A 17,468-nucleotide genomic window follows, 5' to 3' on the forward strand; every position below is an offset into this window, starting at 1 on the left:
GAGACCAGGCCTTGCTCCAAGAGTCTCCACCTCACAGTGTGTGCAGATGCACTCACACCTGCCTGCTGCCATTCCTGAGCAAGCTCTGCACTGCTGGTAGCCCGATCCCGCAGCTGAAACACTTTTAAGAGACGGTCCTGGCACTTGCTGGTCTTTCTTGGGCGCCCTGGAGCCTTTTTGCCAACAATGGAACCTCTCTCCTTGAAGTTCTTGATGATGCGATAGATTGTTGACTGAGGTGCAATCTTTCTAGCTGCAATACTCTTCCCTGTTAGGCCATTTTTGTGCAGTGCAATGATGACTGCACGTGTTTCTTTAGAGATAACCATGGTTAACAGAAGAGAAACAATGATGCCAAGCACCAGCCTCCTTTTACAGTGTCCAGTGGTGTCATTCTTACTTAATCATGACAGATTGATCTCCAGCCCTGTCCTCATCAACACCCACACCTGTGTTAATGGAGCAATCACTGAAACAATGCTGGTCCTTTTAAGGCAGGGCTGCAATGATGTTGAAATGTGTTTTGGGGGATAAAGTTCATTTTCTAGGCAAATATTGGCTTTGCAAGTAATTGCTGTTCAGCTGATCACTCTTTATAACATTCTGGAGTATCTGCAAATTGCCATTAGAACAACTGAAGCAGTAGACTTTGTAAAAAAATTAATATTTGTATCATTCTCAAAACTTTTGGCCATGACTGTACACAGTGACTGCACCAGCAGAATAGTGAGCGCAGCTCTGGAGTATAATACAGGATAAGTAATGTAATGTATGTACACAGTGACTGCACCAGCAGAATAGCAGCATATTTTTGCTCAGTACAATGGAGCTAAATTCTATAACAACTCCTTCCTTCACCTCTGGATAAAAACATGGATTTCACTTGAATCCAAGTCACATGGGTAACTGCATCAATCCAGTCGGAATAGTGACACAGACATCTCTGTATTGCGTTCTATACATATTTGAGCTGGGGGTTTCCTGGTGAGGGTCTCAGGACTCCAGACTAAGCTTTTCTCTTTTGGCCAAAGAGAGGAGGTGACCTGGGATGTGCAGGGGGTGGGGGTTGGGAGTAGCAGGTGTGATAATGTTGGCAGTGACAAAAGGAGCCAGCCTCATCCAGACAAAATACTTTATTCCTGTGACGTCCCTGTTGCGTATAATACAGAAGTGTTGACGAGGCCGCAGGGGAAAAGATGGTCAGGGGAGCAAATCGCAACCCCATTTAGAAAGAGAAAAATAAAAACTTAAAATGTGTGTCCAGGAATAATTCAGGCTGTGACTTGGGGGTACATGGGGCTTCCGCCAAAACCTTTTCTGCAGAATTCTGCCTCCTGGAGCATCCACAACCATTAGCCCCTACGTTCCCCATACTGGTCACTAGGTCCAGTCGACTTGGAGGCTGACATATAACTAAAATATGGCGGCATTATGTGCAGCTACAATATGGCGGCATTAGACTATGAGCGCAGGGCGGGATAATGAAGGCTTTTCTGGGACTAAGCACTATTTAATCTCAAATTTATCAAGTGGTCAAAAGAGACCGGGGGAAATTGTTGGGGGGGGGGGGAGGGATTACATCGAATAGTGCAGAGGTCAGAGACGAGTCTATAAGGCACCCGATTTATACTATGGTGGAGGCTTCTGTAGCTGCAGCCATAACTGGGTGGCAGGAACGGGGCACTACATAGGACAAGAAACATACAACATGCTCTGAGAGATGGGCAATATCTTATCTAGTAGCAATGCCGTATTTCCAAACTGAGGCCGCCCCCAATGTCATAATGTGGGATGAGACCAGGCCTATGGCTCCATGTGAGAGTCTATATGGGACTGGCTCCTGAATGGTTCTTGTCCCGTCAGTTCATTGTCCGGGAGGGAGAAAATGACCTGGGTCCAGTAGACATGGTTGACCGGTCCAGCTGGGGTCACTGGTCAGGCAGACGTTACCACTGGTTTTCCCGAAATCTTCAGATCATCAAAGGGAAGAAGAGCGAGAAGCTGAAAGAGATGGAGGAGACAGTGAGCAGGCGGATAACGTCTCAGGGGGCGAGCTAAAAACTCACTGCTGGCATATGGAGGGATGATCTCTGACCTGGGGCTCTCCAGCTGGGCAAAACTACAACGTTATAGGAGATGTAGTGCAACAGCTAAGGGCTAGTTCACACGGGGCGCGGACTGGCGGATTTTGGTCCTGATTGATCACAATAGGGTCAAAATGCGCCTGCCACGACTGTCGCAGCTTCCCACTCCGGAGTAGGCCCAAATGAATGGGCCTAGTCCGGTGGGTGCTGTCGCGAGGTGGACGCCGGAGCTGAATCAGCCGCGGAATCCATCAGAAGAAAGGGCATCTCGCTAGGTCTACATAGACCTCCATTGTGAAGGGGTGGATTCTGACGTGGATTCAGCGCCAAAATCTGCCCCCTCTTGCCCCGTGTGAACTAACCCTTAGAAGCCGCAGACTGTAAACCACTGATCTGGATTAGCTAGACTCCTGACAACTGAAACATACCCTCACCTGTGAAAGGTATTAGATCAAGACATTGAAAGGGAGGTACAATATGGAGGCAGTCATGTCCTCATGCTCATTTTTGGGGTGTGATCACTTACCTGGTTGTTGCCCTCTGCCAGATCTTGTGGAGTGTCTCCTTCTCGATTCCGTTGTAAGATGTCGGCTCCTGCCTGACACAGTAACCTGGCCAATCCAGCGTCCTTCCTTCCCACCGCCAGGTGCAGAGGGGTACAGCCATTATACATGAAGGCGTCCACTTTGGGGCGACGTTGTAGCAGATGTAGCAGCAGTGAGCGGTCCAGCATCTCCACAGCCAGGTGCAGGGGGGTCTTACCGCTGGTGCCCTCCTAGAGGATGAGAAGAGAGGGAGGACAATTAGAAGCCCCGCAGCACAGAGGATTTTCAGGACAAGCACAGTGGTCTACTATGGGGATGCCATACATACCTGACTGTTGATGTCTGCTCCGCTCTCCAGTAGAAGAGAGATGAGGTCTTGGTTTCTCTTCAGTGTGGCGATATGCAGACAGGAGAGACCTATGCACAGATGGAGCAGCATTAGGGCTCATTCACACGGGGGGCGGATTTTGGCACAGAGAGTGATGCGGGGAGCCGTGTCACTCTCAGATAGCGGCCATAGCCTCCTTCCTCTCCTCCCGCTTTCTCCAACTCAACATGGAGAAAACAGAGTTTATCATCTTCACCCCAGCCCGTATGGCCCCTCCACCTGACCCATCTATCAAAGTTAATGGAACCACAATTACCCCTGTCCCACAAGCCCGATGCCTTGGGGTAACCCTGGACTCCGACCTATCCTTCAAGCCACATATTCAAGCCCTCAACACCTCCTGCCGCCTCCAGCTCAAGAACATCCACCGAATTCGCCCCTTCCTCACCCAGGAAATTACTAAGACGCTCGTCCAGGCCCTCATAATCTCCCGCTTAGACTACTGCAACACCCTTCTCCATGGACTTCCAGCAAACACCCTCGCCCCCCTCAGTCCACCTTAAACTGCGCTGCTCGCTTAATCCACCTCACCCCCCGATCTTCATCGGCTGCTCCCCTCTGCCAGTCCCTCCACTGGCTACCTATAGCCCAGCAAATTGAGTTCAAGCTACAAACGCTAACCATCCACAACCTGCCCCCTCCATAGATCTCTGACCTATTCCCCCGCTACCTGCCCACACGTAACCTCAGATCCTCCAATGACCTCCTACTCCGCTCTGCTCTCATCCGCTCCTCACACAACCGTCTCCAAGATTTCTCCCGTGCATCCCCCATACTCTGGAACTCCTTACCAAGACACATAAGACTGACCCCCACAATCACAGGATTCAAGAAGGCCCTGAAGACTCCCCTATTCAGGAAGACCTACAACCTCCAATAACACTATCACTGCACCGCCATCTGTACAGTCTCCCCCTCTCCTTCTGTCTCTACGCCCCTTCCCTCATAGATTGTAAGCCCTCGCGGGCAGGGCCCTCTACCCCACTGTGCCAGCCGATCACTGTTAGTATTATATCTACCTGTATATTCTGTGTATTGTATGTAACCCCCAAATGTAAAGCACCATGGAATTAATGGTGCTATAGAAATAAATAATAATAATAAACCTGCCTGCCAAGACTGTCGTGGTTGCGGCTTCCCCCTCTAGAGTCAGCTCAAATGAATGGGCCGACTCTGGAGGTTGCTGCCGCTAGGCAGAAGCCGCGGCTCAGCGAGCTGCGGAATTCGTCTGAAGAAAGGGCAGCCCACTTCTTTTTTCCGCTAGCGGTAACATGCCACTAGCGGAAAAAAAAAAGAACGATAGTAGTCTCCATAGACCACCATTGTATGTCCACCTCCTTGCCCCCGTGTGAACTAGCCCTTAGGTGCACAGGAATGCAGATAACGGAACTGTAAAAGCCTGCCCCTCCCCCCTCTCCTGGCCCTGGTGCCCCCTCATCCTACTACCACACTTCTGGTCCTTAACTTCTTTAGGACTGAGCCAGTCAATACGCATGTCCCAGAAAACCCTTTACACAGCTATATGGGGTGCAGAGGCGGCCGTCACTACTGGGATCCAAAGGCCTCTCCACAGCATATGAAGACACCAGTATTATAGATGGTAAGTGGGGGCCCTGGCACAGATTCTTCACTGGCGCCCACAAACTTCAAATTATACCTCTGCCCTTAACCCTTTAACTACAACCTGCACATCAGAGACTCCCTCTGTCCACAGTCCCTGAACTCCCAGTTTATGAGAGACTTCCTCAGTGATGCGCTCACCTTTCCAATTTTGAAGCTGCAGGTTCTGTGGTCCCCGGGGGCCCCGCAGCAGGACCTTGGCGCAGTCCAGGTGCTCCTTCTCACAGGCGAGGTGTAGTGCCGTGTCTCCCTTCCGATCTTGTAACTCCAGGTTGACGTCTTTCGCCACCAAGGCCTCTACGACCTCCATCTGTCCCAGGTAGACGGCGAGGTGCAAGGGCGACTGTAAGGATGGGTGGAGAAGACAGTGAGACATTCATCTCTCTCTGGTGGGCTATGACTCTAGTAGGTGGCGCTGCCTTGGCCCGGAGAATGTTAGCTCTGCACTCTGGTGGACTCTGCTAGTCACAGCTTATACACCCTCTGCCTTGGCTTTTGTTGCTGCAGTGTGATCCTCACAGTAACTAAATGTCCCCCCCCCCCTGGCCCATGTGGCCCGATATGGACACGGGATGATGTCTAACAGTCAGAGGAGGTGGCATGGACACCAGAGCCAAGGCAATGCCACCTATTGGGATCCACACCACCACTCCATTTGAGCATCTCCCATGTCCCCAGCCCCATTGCAACACAGGACTGGGGTCACCTCCCAGCACTCACCTGATACAGGTCGTTCTGAATGTCCAGCACATCCTTAGGGGCCAGAGAGATGAAGTAGAGAGAGAGTTCCAAAATGCCATGGATGATGGAGAGGTGCAGGAGGCTGGAGGCAGAGAGAGTGCATGTTACTATTACACTATACACACCAAAAGTGGGGCGACACACAACGCACATCCCCTTGTTGGCCTTCCCACACCACTCAGGCTGTGTGGGCAGCCTACACCTATCACTGTAATTATTGCAAGTCTCCACTAGGGGGCAGCAGTGAGAAGGCCACTTGCCAGTCATGCCACACTACTTCCCTGGCACAGGGAGGGTTAAGGCTGGGTCGGCATTTTACAGCGACTGGGACTTTCCAGCTCTACATGTAGCCTGCACTGATAACGCCTCAGAGGCAGCTGGGTTTATGCCGCCATATGTTATGTGTCACGTACAATGTAGTAAATTATTAACGGGACCCGACAGACCAGCTCAGATATTCTGGATCATCAGAGGCCGGAGGGGGGACAGAGGTTACCTCTTATTATATAATGAGGAACTAGACTGACCGCCACCTAGTGGCCACTGCCCAGGAATCTGCAGTGTGGGGAGAACCCATCGCCATACACTCCACTCTCCTGCAGACCCCGATGTGAACAAATGGATGACACAGGGACCTGGTACTGCTGCATGGTGGTAATGTACAGTCCTCTATAGTGTCTAAAGGTCATCCATACATAGCAGACATGACCAATCAATCCAAATACACATCCTTATCCATAGAGCAGACATGTCCAATCAATCCATGACTATATTGCATGCATATGCTACAGACATGATCCATCGCCTGCACCTGCAGGTATAGATGGTGCTATTACTCTTGTCCTGGTGAATACATTACATACACAGCCCCACTTGTGCCCCTCGTGCACCCCCTGTAAAGTCTAGTGCAGATAACCCAGTGTATGACCTGCAGTGCCCGGTGTCTATGCAGCAGAATTTATGTGACCCCCCCCCCCCATTGGTCAGGGGATTTCCTGCATCGGCCTGGTGGCTGCATGCCTGATAGGGGAATTCTGCAGGCCGCCCCGTGGACGCCGGAGCCCCACCTTCCTCTAATTCTCAGCGTCCCATCACCGGGGATTTCCACAGCCTGAAATAGCTGCCACCACATCCTCATGTCTGAGCTCTGCAGAGGGTGAGAAGCATACGGGGTTAACAATATAACAGACAGGAATGTCCTCCGACCGGTCCGCAGAGAGGAGCAGGAAAACCCCAAAATGACTGAAGTAAGCGAGGAGTAAGAAGAGGGCGCAGCACCCAATAGCGACCTGCAGAGCTTACAGTCTGATCAGTGACTGGAGGTCGGCAGGACCCAGCAGACACCCCTGATATCACTTCTCCTCTGCACATCACACGCCCTGATGACACCCCTCTCCCGTCAGGCCAAGACTACATGGGGCCCGGCTCTGTCTGTACCAAGTGAACAGGCCTTAACCCCTTATTTTTATGTCAATGTAACTAAAGGAGGGCTTGTTCTTTCTTGTGGGACATGTTGCAGTGATCAGGACGGGGGACAAAAAATACTCCTAAAGCCGCCTTGTGAATGGACGCCAGCGCACCATACACTGCTATGTGGGCACTGCTGGAGATTACAGCCCCATAGCAGTGAATGGAGCACCGGTCATCAGACAAGTGCACTGGCGTCCGTTCCCAAGGAGGATTTGGGGGGGCCTTTGAGCTCCCCAATTCTCATGATCATCTGATTAGGGTCAGATCGCTGGGGCGCCGACAAGCCCCTCTCCTGTGGCCTTATTGGTGTAACCCCTTATTTTTAACCAACTGACGTGGGCTTATTTTTTACGGGAAGACTTGACTTTTTATTGGTGCCATTTTGGGAACACACTTCGTCTCACTAGGCTCCCGGCTGCCATATATTCTGTGACCTCGTTCAAAAGAGCCCCCTCTTTCCACAAGCAATGAAATGTTGCTGTTGCTATTGACCTCAGCATCTAAATGGTTAAACGCCCGATCCCAGGCGTTAGGAGGCGGAGCTTGTGCTGTGCATACACACCGCAGGACACACACACTTATACCAATGTAAGAAGTCTATGTGTTGTCACTAACAGGTTAAAGGGGAACCCACACATCCACGTATGTCCTGCAATGTATGACAAGTGGGCCCCTGATCTCTGGGCGAGATCTTACAGAGGCCCAATGAGATGAAACCCAAGTCGTGCCAGACATTGTGGTGCTGTTCAGGACTACACAGCTGGTTCTACTCCACCCCGTAAACAGCGCTCCTCTGCTGCATGGTTGTGCCTGGTACTGCAGCATAAACAGGAGTGGAGCCTCCTGAGTATCCAGAGATGTAGTTGGTTTCCTATGACAAGTAGGGGCCCCATCCTCAAGTACAGGCAGAGCGTTACTCACGTGTCACCCTCTTCAGACAGGTACGTCAGGCTGTCCAGGTGCTCGCTGTCCTGGTTGCCAGTCTCCAGGGGTTCACTAGGGGGCAGGCATGTCTGTGGTAGGGACTCTGTTAAAGAGGCGGAGCCATAGGTAGAGTCTACCCGCTCAAGGTCCTGAGTCTCAGAGACTTTGTCCGTGGTGTCACTGTGTAGTGGCTGAGGGGCACGATTGGGTTTTGGGGTTCCATCTTCAGGGGTAGAATGAAGTACGGCCTCCTGCAGGGACTCGAGCCCCGAGTCATAGCATGTGTCTTCTGGGTGGAGGCCCAGCTTCTTGGAGGCACACTCCTCCGACATGGTGGACAGTGGTGAACGCCAGCTAAAAAACACAACCAAAGCTTCAGTATACCGCTATACAGTTACTCCGAGGGGCAGTAAAGAACTCACAGGGAGTCCCGGGGCAAGAAAGACCTTGCAGGGAGCCCTGGGGGGGCGCAACAGGCATCACAGGGATCTAAAAAGGTTAATCAGAGTCATATTGTTGTAAAAGGTGACCCCCCCCCCCCCCAGTGGGTAGTGAGGGCAATATATACATTTGCCTCACCAGAGGGGTAATAGGGACACTACAGGTATTGTAGAAATGGGGAGAGGGGCACTACAAGTATCACAGTAATGGGGGGGGGGAGCAGTAGGGGCACTACAGGTATATCACAGTGATGGCGGCAGTAGGGGCACTAAAGGTATTACAGTGATGGGGGGCAGTAGGAGCACTACAGGTATTACAGTGATGGAGGCAAAAGGAGCACTACAGATATCACAGAAACCCCAAGGGTAGAAGGGGCACTACAGGTACCACAGTAATGAGGGGGGGGGGGCGTAGAGGCATTACAGGTATCACAGTGATGGGGGGCAGTAGGGGCACTAAAGGTACTACAGTGATGGGGGGCAGTAGGAGCACTACAGGTATATCACAGTGATGGGGGGCAGTACAGGTATTACAGTGATGGGGGGCAGTAGGGGCACTACAGGTATCACAGTGATGGGGCAGTAGGGGGCACTACAGGTATCACGGTGATAAGGGGCAGTAGGGAGCAGTACAGCTATCACAGTGATAGGGGGCAGTAGGGGCACTACAGGTATCACAGTGATGGGGGGCAGTAGGGGGCACTACAGGTATCACAGTGATGGGGGGCAGTAGGGGGCACTACAGGTATCACAGTGATGGGGGGCAGTAGGGGGCACTACAGGTATCACAGTGATGGGGGGCAGTAGGGGGCACTACAGGTATCACAGTAATGGGGGGCAGTAGGGGGCACTACAGGTATTACAGTGATGGAGGCAAAAGGAGCACTACAGGTATCACAGAAACTCCAAGGGCAGTAGGGGGCACTACAGGTATCACAGTAATGGGGGGCAGTAGGGGCACTACAGATATCACAGTGATGGGGGGGCAGTAGGGGGCACTACAGGTATCACAGTGATGGGGGGCAGTAGGGGCACTACAGGTATCACAGTGATGGGGGGCAGTAGGGGGCACTACAGGTATCACAGTGATGGGAGGCAGTACAGGTATCACAGTGATGGGGGCAGTAGGGGGCACTACAGGTATCACAGTGATGGGGGGCAGTACAGGTATCACAGTGATGGGGGCAGTAGGGGGCACTACAGGTATCACAGTGATGGGGGGCAGTACAGGTATCACAGTGATGGGGGCAGTAGGGGGCACTACAGGTATCACAGTGATGGGGGGCAGTACAGGTATCACAGTGATGGGGGCAGTAGGGCCACTACAGGTAACACAGTGACCCCCGCTGGTGGCCCGCACAGGCCGCTGTCCCGGTCGTTCTCTCACCTAGCACACCGGAGACGCCCGCAGCTTCATCTTCACATCACGGCCGACACCAGAACCAGGAAAATCCCGGAGCCCGCAGAGCGGCCAATAGCAGGGGGCGATACTGAGCCCCGACCAATCACAGGCCGCCTAGTACTGACGTCACCAGAGCTCTATCCCACCTTTGGAGTGTATACCAGGGCTGAAGGGGTTAATGATGTCACATGACAGGAAAGGGGCGGGGATAGTTGTCAGAGCCGCAGTGTGTGTGTGTAATCATAGGCGGTGATGGCTGCTACGGTGACGCATGGTGTGTACAGCGCAATGCCTGTGTAATGGGCGGGGCATCAGCTCTTCTTGCTGTCAGTGAATGGAAACAACAGCACAATGGCGCTAGAATAGCCCTGAGCTTTGTGGTTACAGCAGCACGGACGTACGACTACAGTGTGAACGCTTTGTAGTTGTCACCACGTAGCCTTACACTGTAACAAACCCTCAGCAGTGAGGACTCCCCTCTCACTGGCCCCTTATAACCCGTTTTGGGTTTTATGCCAACTATAACCCTCATCATTGACTCCAACATGACTATAATGGACCCCACCTACCCCTATTCACCTCATGTAGTCAGAGCCTGTAGTCGGGTGTCTGTAGGGGGCGCTCATGTGACTGCTCCTCCTGTACACATGACACTTATTACCCTCATCCAAAGTCAAGATGTTCTGGGCCCTGGAGCTAGAGATTATTCTCCTCCCAGGGGCCCGAGCTCCACTGGTGACTACAATCTCCTCCTCACCTCTGGGCCCTGCTGTTCGGTCTCTTCTGAGATATCGGTAAGATTCACAGATCTGATTGGTGGCACCGCTGATGGTTCTTGTATAGCACTAACATGTTCTGCGCGCTGTACAGAGAGTGATGTAGATTAAATTCAGTGTCCCCTCTACCCATCTGTATGTCTGAGGAGAGAAAAACTGAGAACCCAAGACCTACATGGCTATCCACTGAGCCACCCTGCAGCCTATACACTGCTAACCACTGAGCCACCACACTGCCCTTACAGTACTAACCACTGAGCCACCACACTGCCCTTACAGTACTAACCACTGAGCCACCACACTGCCCTTACAGTGCTGACCACTGAGCCACCCTGCAGCCTGTACACTGCTAACCACTGAGCCACCACACTGCCCTTACAGTACTAACCACTGAGCCACCACACTGCCCTTACAGTACTAACCACTGAGCCACCACACTGCCCTTACAGTACTAACCACTGAGCCACCACACTGCCCTTACAGTACTAACCACTGAGCCACCACACTGCCCTTACAGTGCTGACCACTGAGCCACCCTGCAGCCTGTACACTGCTAACCCCTGAGCCCCCAAACTGCCCTTACAGTACTAACAACTGTGCCACCGTACCACCCTTACAGTGCTGACCACTGAGCCATCCTGCTTCCTGTATGCTGATAACCATTGAGCCACATTTCTGCCTGTACGCTGATAACCACTGAGCCACCACACTGCCCTTACAGTGCTAACTACTGAGCCACTGTGTTGCTTGTACACTGCTAACCATTGAGCCACCACACTGCCCTTACAGTGCTAACCACTGAGCCACCCTGCAGCCTGTATACTGCTAACCACTGAGCCACCTCACTAACCTTACAGTGCTAAACACTGAGCTAATGCACTGCCCTTACAGTGCTAACCACTGAGCCACCTCGCTACCCTTAAAGTGCTACTTATTGAGCCACTGTGTTGCTTGTGCACTGCTAACCACTGAGCCACCCTGCTAGATGTTGTCTGTAGGATCGTCTTGAGCGTCCACACATCTTGTTTTGACTCTTTCGTTTCCACGTGGGCCCCATAACAGTGTTTCTGAGGAGCCACATCAGGAGCTGAGACTCCTCCATCTTGATTCCTGGTGGTCCCAGTATACAGAGGCTGTATACATAATGTGGTGTCCGCCATACAGGTCCAAGTCTACGATGTCCAATAAATCTCCTACAAGAACATCTAGACGAGGACTGAACCGCCATTGCTGATCCCATACTCTGCTCAGGAAGCCTCTGATGATGGTTGATCAGGTCCTGCAGGTTGAGGACCCCCGGTCAGCACGAGGGGCGGCTGCTGTGCCACGCTCCTGCCAATTTATAATTGTCCTGAAGGACGGGCTGGGCTATGGAGTGAACACGACGTCTATCTCCCTAACATAGCGTCACCACCGGGGTATTCTGTTACTGGCCAGTAGGGGGCGACACGTTTGTAAATATTCTTTATTAATATTATAAAATACATCATAGAGAATCACAGAAGAAAAAGACAAAAGATATAGGACAGTCAATGCTGGGGAGAGGTGGATGATGGGGGTCATTCAGTTCAAGGGACAGGTGGGTGATGGGGGTCATTCAGTGCAGGGGAATGGTGGAGGATGGGGTCAGCCTCCAATATGCATGGGGTAATGATGAGAGTTGTAAACAGATTGCTGACATAAAGATCAAGGCACTGCTGTGAAGACATCCTGCAATACTACATATATAATATATAGGGGAGAGCTCATACAAAATTATCACAAGTGTAAGAGGCGCCACCACCTGTCGGATCTTAGGTGTAAGAACACAGCTCATATATCTCCCCCTCCCATGTCCTCTCTCTGATCTGTTGGATCCCCCTTTACAGACTGAAGAGATCCAATCGTTATACCTTCAGATTACAAGGATCTAAATGTTATAGATACTTAAAGATTATGTGACCACAGTGTAGAAGACGACCTGAGAAAGGAGTAGCCTGCAGATCAGTCAACAAGTAAATATTGTAGGAACCTATCAAAGGTAACAAAATCGTAGCCAAACGGGTCACCCTCATGATTGATCCTGAGTTACATCCTGTATTATACTCCAGAGCTGCGCTCACTATTCTGCTGGTACAGTCACTGTGTACATACATTACATTACTTATCCTGTATTATACTCCAGAGCTGCGCTCACTATTCTGCTGGTGCAGTCACTGTGTACATACATTACATTACTTATCCTGTATTATACTCCAGAGCTGCGCTCACTATTCTGCTGGTACAGTCACTGTGTACATACATTACATTACTTATCCTGCATTATACTCCAGAGCTGCGCTCACTATTCTGCTGGTGCAGTCACTGTGTACATACATTACATTACTTATCCTGCATTATACTCCAGAGCTGCACTCACTATTCTGCTGGTGCAATCACTGTGTACATACATTACATTACTTATCCTGCATTATACTCCAGAGCTGCACTCACTATTCTGCTGGTGCAGTCACTGTGTACATACATTACATTACTTATCCTGTACTGATCCTGAGTTACATCCTGTATTATACTCCAGAGCTACGCTCACTATTCTGCTGGTGCAGTCACTGTGTACATACATTACATATCCTGTATTATACTCCAGAGCTGTGCTCACTAATCTGCTGGTACAGTCAATATGCACATACATTACATTACTTATCCTGTATTATACTCCAGAGCTGCGCTCACTATTCTGCTGGTACAGTCACTGTGTACATACATTACAATATCCTGTACTGATCCTGAGTTACATCCTGTATTATACTCCAGAGCTGCGCTCACTATTCTGCTGGTGCAGTCACTGTGTACATACATTACATTACTTATCCTGTACTGATCCTGAGTTACATCCTGTATTATACTCCAGAGCTGTGCTCACTATTCTGCTGGTACAGTCACTGTGTACATACATTACATTACTTATCCTGTACTGATCCTGAGTTACATCCTGTATTATACTCCAGAGCTGCACTCACTATTCTGCTGGTGCAGTCACTGTGTACATACATTACATTACTTATCCTGTATTATACTCCAGAGCTGCGCTCACTATTCTGCTGGTGCAGTCACTGTGTACATACATTACATATCCTGTATTATACTCCAGAGCTGCACTCACTATTCGGCTGGTGCAGTCATTGTTTACATACATGTGACATGTATCATAGGAATCAGAGGTGGTTATGGGGTATTGCCTCAGAGCCTGAATACTTAGATGGTTGGGGGTTGCAGTCATCCCAGAAAGGTCACATTTTGAGTATAGTTTGAAACATAAGACATCCCTGTAGAGATGACACCAGGTCTCTCAGTGGCCGAGGAACTTTCCTCAGATCCTCCTCCTCGGGGTATATCAGTAGTATTACATACAGTGAATACAATGCTGCGGTTTCCTGAGTACCGGCCTGACCATATGATATAGGTCACATGACCACTGGTCACAGTCATCTCCGTATGTCCCTTATTCCTCCAGTCACGTTGTCGGCTCTGGTGCGAGTCTTGTAGTAGCGGCACTTGTAAGTCCCAGGTTATTCCTTCTTGCGGAAGAACTTTCTGAAGACAGATTTATTTTGTGGCTTCAGGTCTGCTATGTGCCTGCTCAGCAACTCCCCCTGCGGGGCAGCAAAAGAATGACAGCGCCCCCGGGGGATCAGAGGATCATCAATGTAAAGGGTTACAGAGTAGCTTGAGGAGGGGTCCTTAGGGCCGGGAACAGACGTCACCTTCTGATATACAACTGTAAGGAACAGAAGTGCGTGTGAACGAGGGACAAAAATAACCTCAAAAAACTAAATATTTGTAACAGATAAGCGGTATTCTCAGTGATGTCACCGCTGATCTCTAGTATAGGGATAGGCTGTATTCTCATTGATGTCACCGCTGATCTCTAGTATATGGATAGGCTGTATTCTCAGTGATGTCACCGCTCTCTAGTATATACATAGGCTGTATTCTCAGTGATGTCACCGCTGATCTCTAGTATAGGTATAGGCTGTATTCTCAGTGACCTCACCGCTGATCTCTAGTATATGGGTAGGCTGTATTCTCAGTGATGTCACCGCTGATCTCTAGTATATGGGTAGGCTGTATTCTCAGTGATGTCACCGCTGATCTCTAGTATAGGGATAGGCTGTATTCTTAGTGATGTCACCGCTGATCTCTAGTATAGGGATAGGCTGTATTCTCAGTGATGTCACCGCTGATCTCTAGTATATGGATAGGCTGTATTCTCAGTGATGTCACCGCTGATCTCTAGTATATGGATAGGCTGTATTCTCAGTGATGTCACCGCTGATCTCTAGTATATGGATAGGCTGTATTCTCAGTGATGTCACCGCTGATCTCTAGTATATGGATAGGCTGTATTCTTAGTGATGTCACCGCTGATCTCTAGTATATGGATAGGCTGTATTCTCAGTGATGTCACCGCTGATCTCTAGTATAGGGATAGGCTGTATTCTCAGTGATGTCACCGCTGATCTCTAGTATATGGATAGGCTGTGTTCTCAGTGATGTCACCGCTGATCTCATATCTCACCTGAGCTAAAGGACTGAGACCTCCTCCTACATGTCAGGTTGTTGTCAGGGTCTCCATCATTATCAGACATGGGGAATATTCCCGGCAAATGATGATGAGACTTTGGCTTGGGAACTTCTGGTAATAGGAAAGATAAACAGAATTTCAGTTCTACTTCACCTACACATTGCCCTGTATATATATATATATATATATGTTCAACCTGCATATGAAACTGATTCTCTGTGTCTGTACCTGTGTAACATCATGTAACATTACATGTGTGACTCCGATTCCCTGTATTATCACGTGTGTTGCAGATTCCCTGTATTATCACGTGTGACACTGATTCCCTGTATTATCACGTGTGACGCCGATTCCCTGTATTATCACGTGTGTTGCAGATTCCCTGTATTATCACGTGTGTTGCAGATTCCCTGTATTATCACGTGTGACACCGATTCCCTGTATTATCACGTGTGTTGCAGATTCCCTGTATTATCACGTGTGACACCGATTCCCTGTATTATCACGTGTGACACCGATTCCCTGTATTATCACGTGTGTTGCAGATTCCCTGTATTATCACATGTGACACCGATTCCCTGTATTATCACGTGTCACGCCGATTCCCTGTATTATCACGTGTGACACCGATTCCCTGTATTATCACGTGTGTTGCAGATTCCCTGTATTATCACGTGTGACACCGATTCCCTGTATTAGCACGTGTGTTGCAGATTCCCTGTATTATCACGTGTGTTGCAGATTCCCTGTATTATCACGTGTTTTGCAGATTCCCTGTATTATCACGTGTTACGCCGATTCCCTGTATTATCACGTGTTTTGCAGATTCCCAGTATTATCACGTGTTACGCCGATTCCCTATATTATCACGTGTGAGGTCAGTTTCCTGTACATTGGCCAGACAGATTCTTTAGACAGACTGTAATACAATCCCAGGAATATCCGCTATCAGCTCCATATGAGAACAAGGGGGTGTCTCACCGGCGGCCGCATTCTCCGTCTCCTTCCAATATGGTGAATCGGCTAATGGAAATATATTTGTGGCTTGTGCTGGTACAGACTGGCACAGATCTGGCATCAAGGACCTTTGGGGATGAACAGACTATTGTTAGCCCCATAATAGATCCAATGTCCCAAAAAGAAAAATACCCCAAAATGATGAGTATTGACCCCCAATGGAAAGAGGCAAGGGTGACAATGGAGGAGACAGAAGACAATGGAAAGAGGCCGGGGGATAATGGAAGAGACAGAAGACAATGGAAAGAGGTCGGGGGATAATGGAAGAGACAGAAGACAATGGAAAGAGGCCTGGGGATAATGGAAGAGACAGAAGACAATGGAAAGAGGCTGGGGGATAATGGAAGAGACAGAAGACAATGGAAAGAGGCCTGGGGATAATGGAAGAGACAGAAGACAATGGAAAGAGGTCGGGGGATAATGGAAGAGACAGAAGACAATGGAAAGAGGCCTGGGGATAATGGAAGAGACAGAAGACAATGGAAAGAGGCCGGGGGATAATGGAAGAGACAGAAGACAATGGAAAGAGGCCGGGGGGATAATGGAAGAGACAGAAGACAATGGAAAGAGGCTGGGGGATAATGGAAGAGACAGAAGACAATGGAAAGAGGCTGGGGGATAATGGAAGAGACAGAAGACAATGGAAAGAGGCCGGGGGATAATGGAAGAGACAGAAGACAATGGAAAGAGGCCAGGGGATAATGGAAGAGACAGAAGACAATGGAAAGAGGCTGGGGGATAATGGAAGAGACAGAAGACAATAGAAAGAGGCTGGGGGATAATGGAAAACAAAGAAAAGAGGCAGAAAAAACAATGAAAAGAGACAGAGGAGACAATGGAAGAAACTGAAATATGGAAAGAGAAATGAGAGATATTGGAAAAGGCGGAAGACAACAGAAAGTCAAAAAAGACAATGGAATAATAATGAGAGACAATGGAAAGAAACAAGGAGGCAATGGAAGATACAAGAGAGACAAAGGAAAAATGTAGGGAAGATAATGGAAGAGACAGAGAAGACAATGGAAAAGAAAGAAGTCAATGGAAAGTAGAAGGAGAGACAATGGAAGAAACTGAAAACATGGAAAAAGACATGGGAGATACTGGAAGAGACGGAAGACAATGGAAAGACACAGGATAGACAATGAAAGAGAAGGAAGACAATAGAAAGAGACAGGAAAGACAATAAAAAGACAACTGAAACAATGGAAGAGACAGAAAACATGGAAGGCGATATGGGAGACATTGGAAGAGACGGAAGACCAAGTAAAGAGGCAAAGAAGTCAATGCAAAGAGACAATGGAAAGTGACAGAGAAAACAATGGGAATGATAGGGCCGACCCCTTTTAGGGGTCCTAAGGCTTTACATATACTAGAGGTGACCGCCGTATTCTCACCGAGATGTGATTCTTGGAGACAGATCGGAGGCTAACGCTGCGTCCCTGAGCAGATCCGTGTCTTCCATCCCTGCAGGAGGTCATGTAAAGATTAGAAGAACGT

General features: G+C 49.5%; 2 protein-coding genes across 3 annotated transcripts in view; both read right to left on the minus strand.

The window, feature by feature from the left end:
* Nucleotides 1-1,118: 1,118 nt before the first annotated feature.
* NFKBIE (NFKB inhibitor epsilon) lies at nucleotides 1,119-9,685 on the minus strand. The gene is made up of 7 exons (XM_075267313.1): nucleotides 9,600-9,685; nucleotides 7,770-8,126; nucleotides 5,358-5,460; nucleotides 4,779-4,980; nucleotides 2,958-3,046; nucleotides 2,611-2,859; nucleotides 1,119-2,001 (listed from the first exon to the last, which is right to left on the minus strand). Exons 2-7 carry the CDS (start codon nucleotides 8,102-8,104, stop codon nucleotides 1,936-1,938), a joined length of 1,044 nt encoding a protein of 347 aa, XP_075123414.1. The 5' UTR covers nucleotides 8,105-8,126; nucleotides 9,600-9,685; the 3' UTR covers nucleotides 1,119-1,935.
* A 3,178-nt stretch (nucleotides 9,686-12,863) lies between these two features.
* Nucleotides 12,864-17,468, minus strand: part of LOC142197189 (uncharacterized) — a 42,972-nt gene continuing 38,367 nt past the window's right edge. For both annotated transcript variants that reach the window (XM_075267315.1, XM_075267314.1), the window contains exons 27-30: nucleotides 17,366-17,435; nucleotides 15,936-16,039; nucleotides 14,949-15,065; nucleotides 12,864-14,147 (exon numbers count right to left, since the gene is read on the minus strand). In XM_075267315.1, coding sequence (XP_075123416.1) covers nucleotides 13,939-14,147; nucleotides 14,949-15,065; nucleotides 15,936-16,039; nucleotides 17,366-17,435 — 500 coding nt within the window. In that variant the 3' untranslated portion in view covers nucleotides 12,864-13,938. The remainder of the gene's footprint in view (nucleotides 14,148-14,948; nucleotides 15,066-15,935; nucleotides 16,040-17,365; nucleotides 17,436-17,468) is intronic.

Source organism: Leptodactylus fuscus, chromosome 3, assembly GCF_031893055.1.
Source record: "Leptodactylus fuscus isolate aLepFus1 chromosome 3, aLepFus1.hap2, whole genome shotgun sequence".
NCBI classification, from domain to species: Eukaryota; Metazoa; Chordata; class Amphibia; order Anura; family Leptodactylidae; genus Leptodactylus; species Leptodactylus fuscus.

Excerpts from the sequence above, each read along its gene's own strand:
- NFKBIE (XM_075267313.1), bottom strand. The coding sequence starts at position 8,104 with ATGTCGGAGGAGTGTGCCTCCAAGAAGCTGGGCCTCCACCCAGAAGAC. Across the intron at positions 3,047-4,778 it reads GCAGCTTCAAAATTGGAAAG|GTCTCTCCTGTCTGCATATC; the intron begins GTGAGCGCATCA and ends ATCTGTGCATAG. Across the intron at positions 2,002-2,610 it reads TGGCAGAGGGCAACAACCAG|CTTCTCGCTCTTCTTCCCTT; the intron begins GTAAGTGATCAC and ends CATCTCTTTCAG.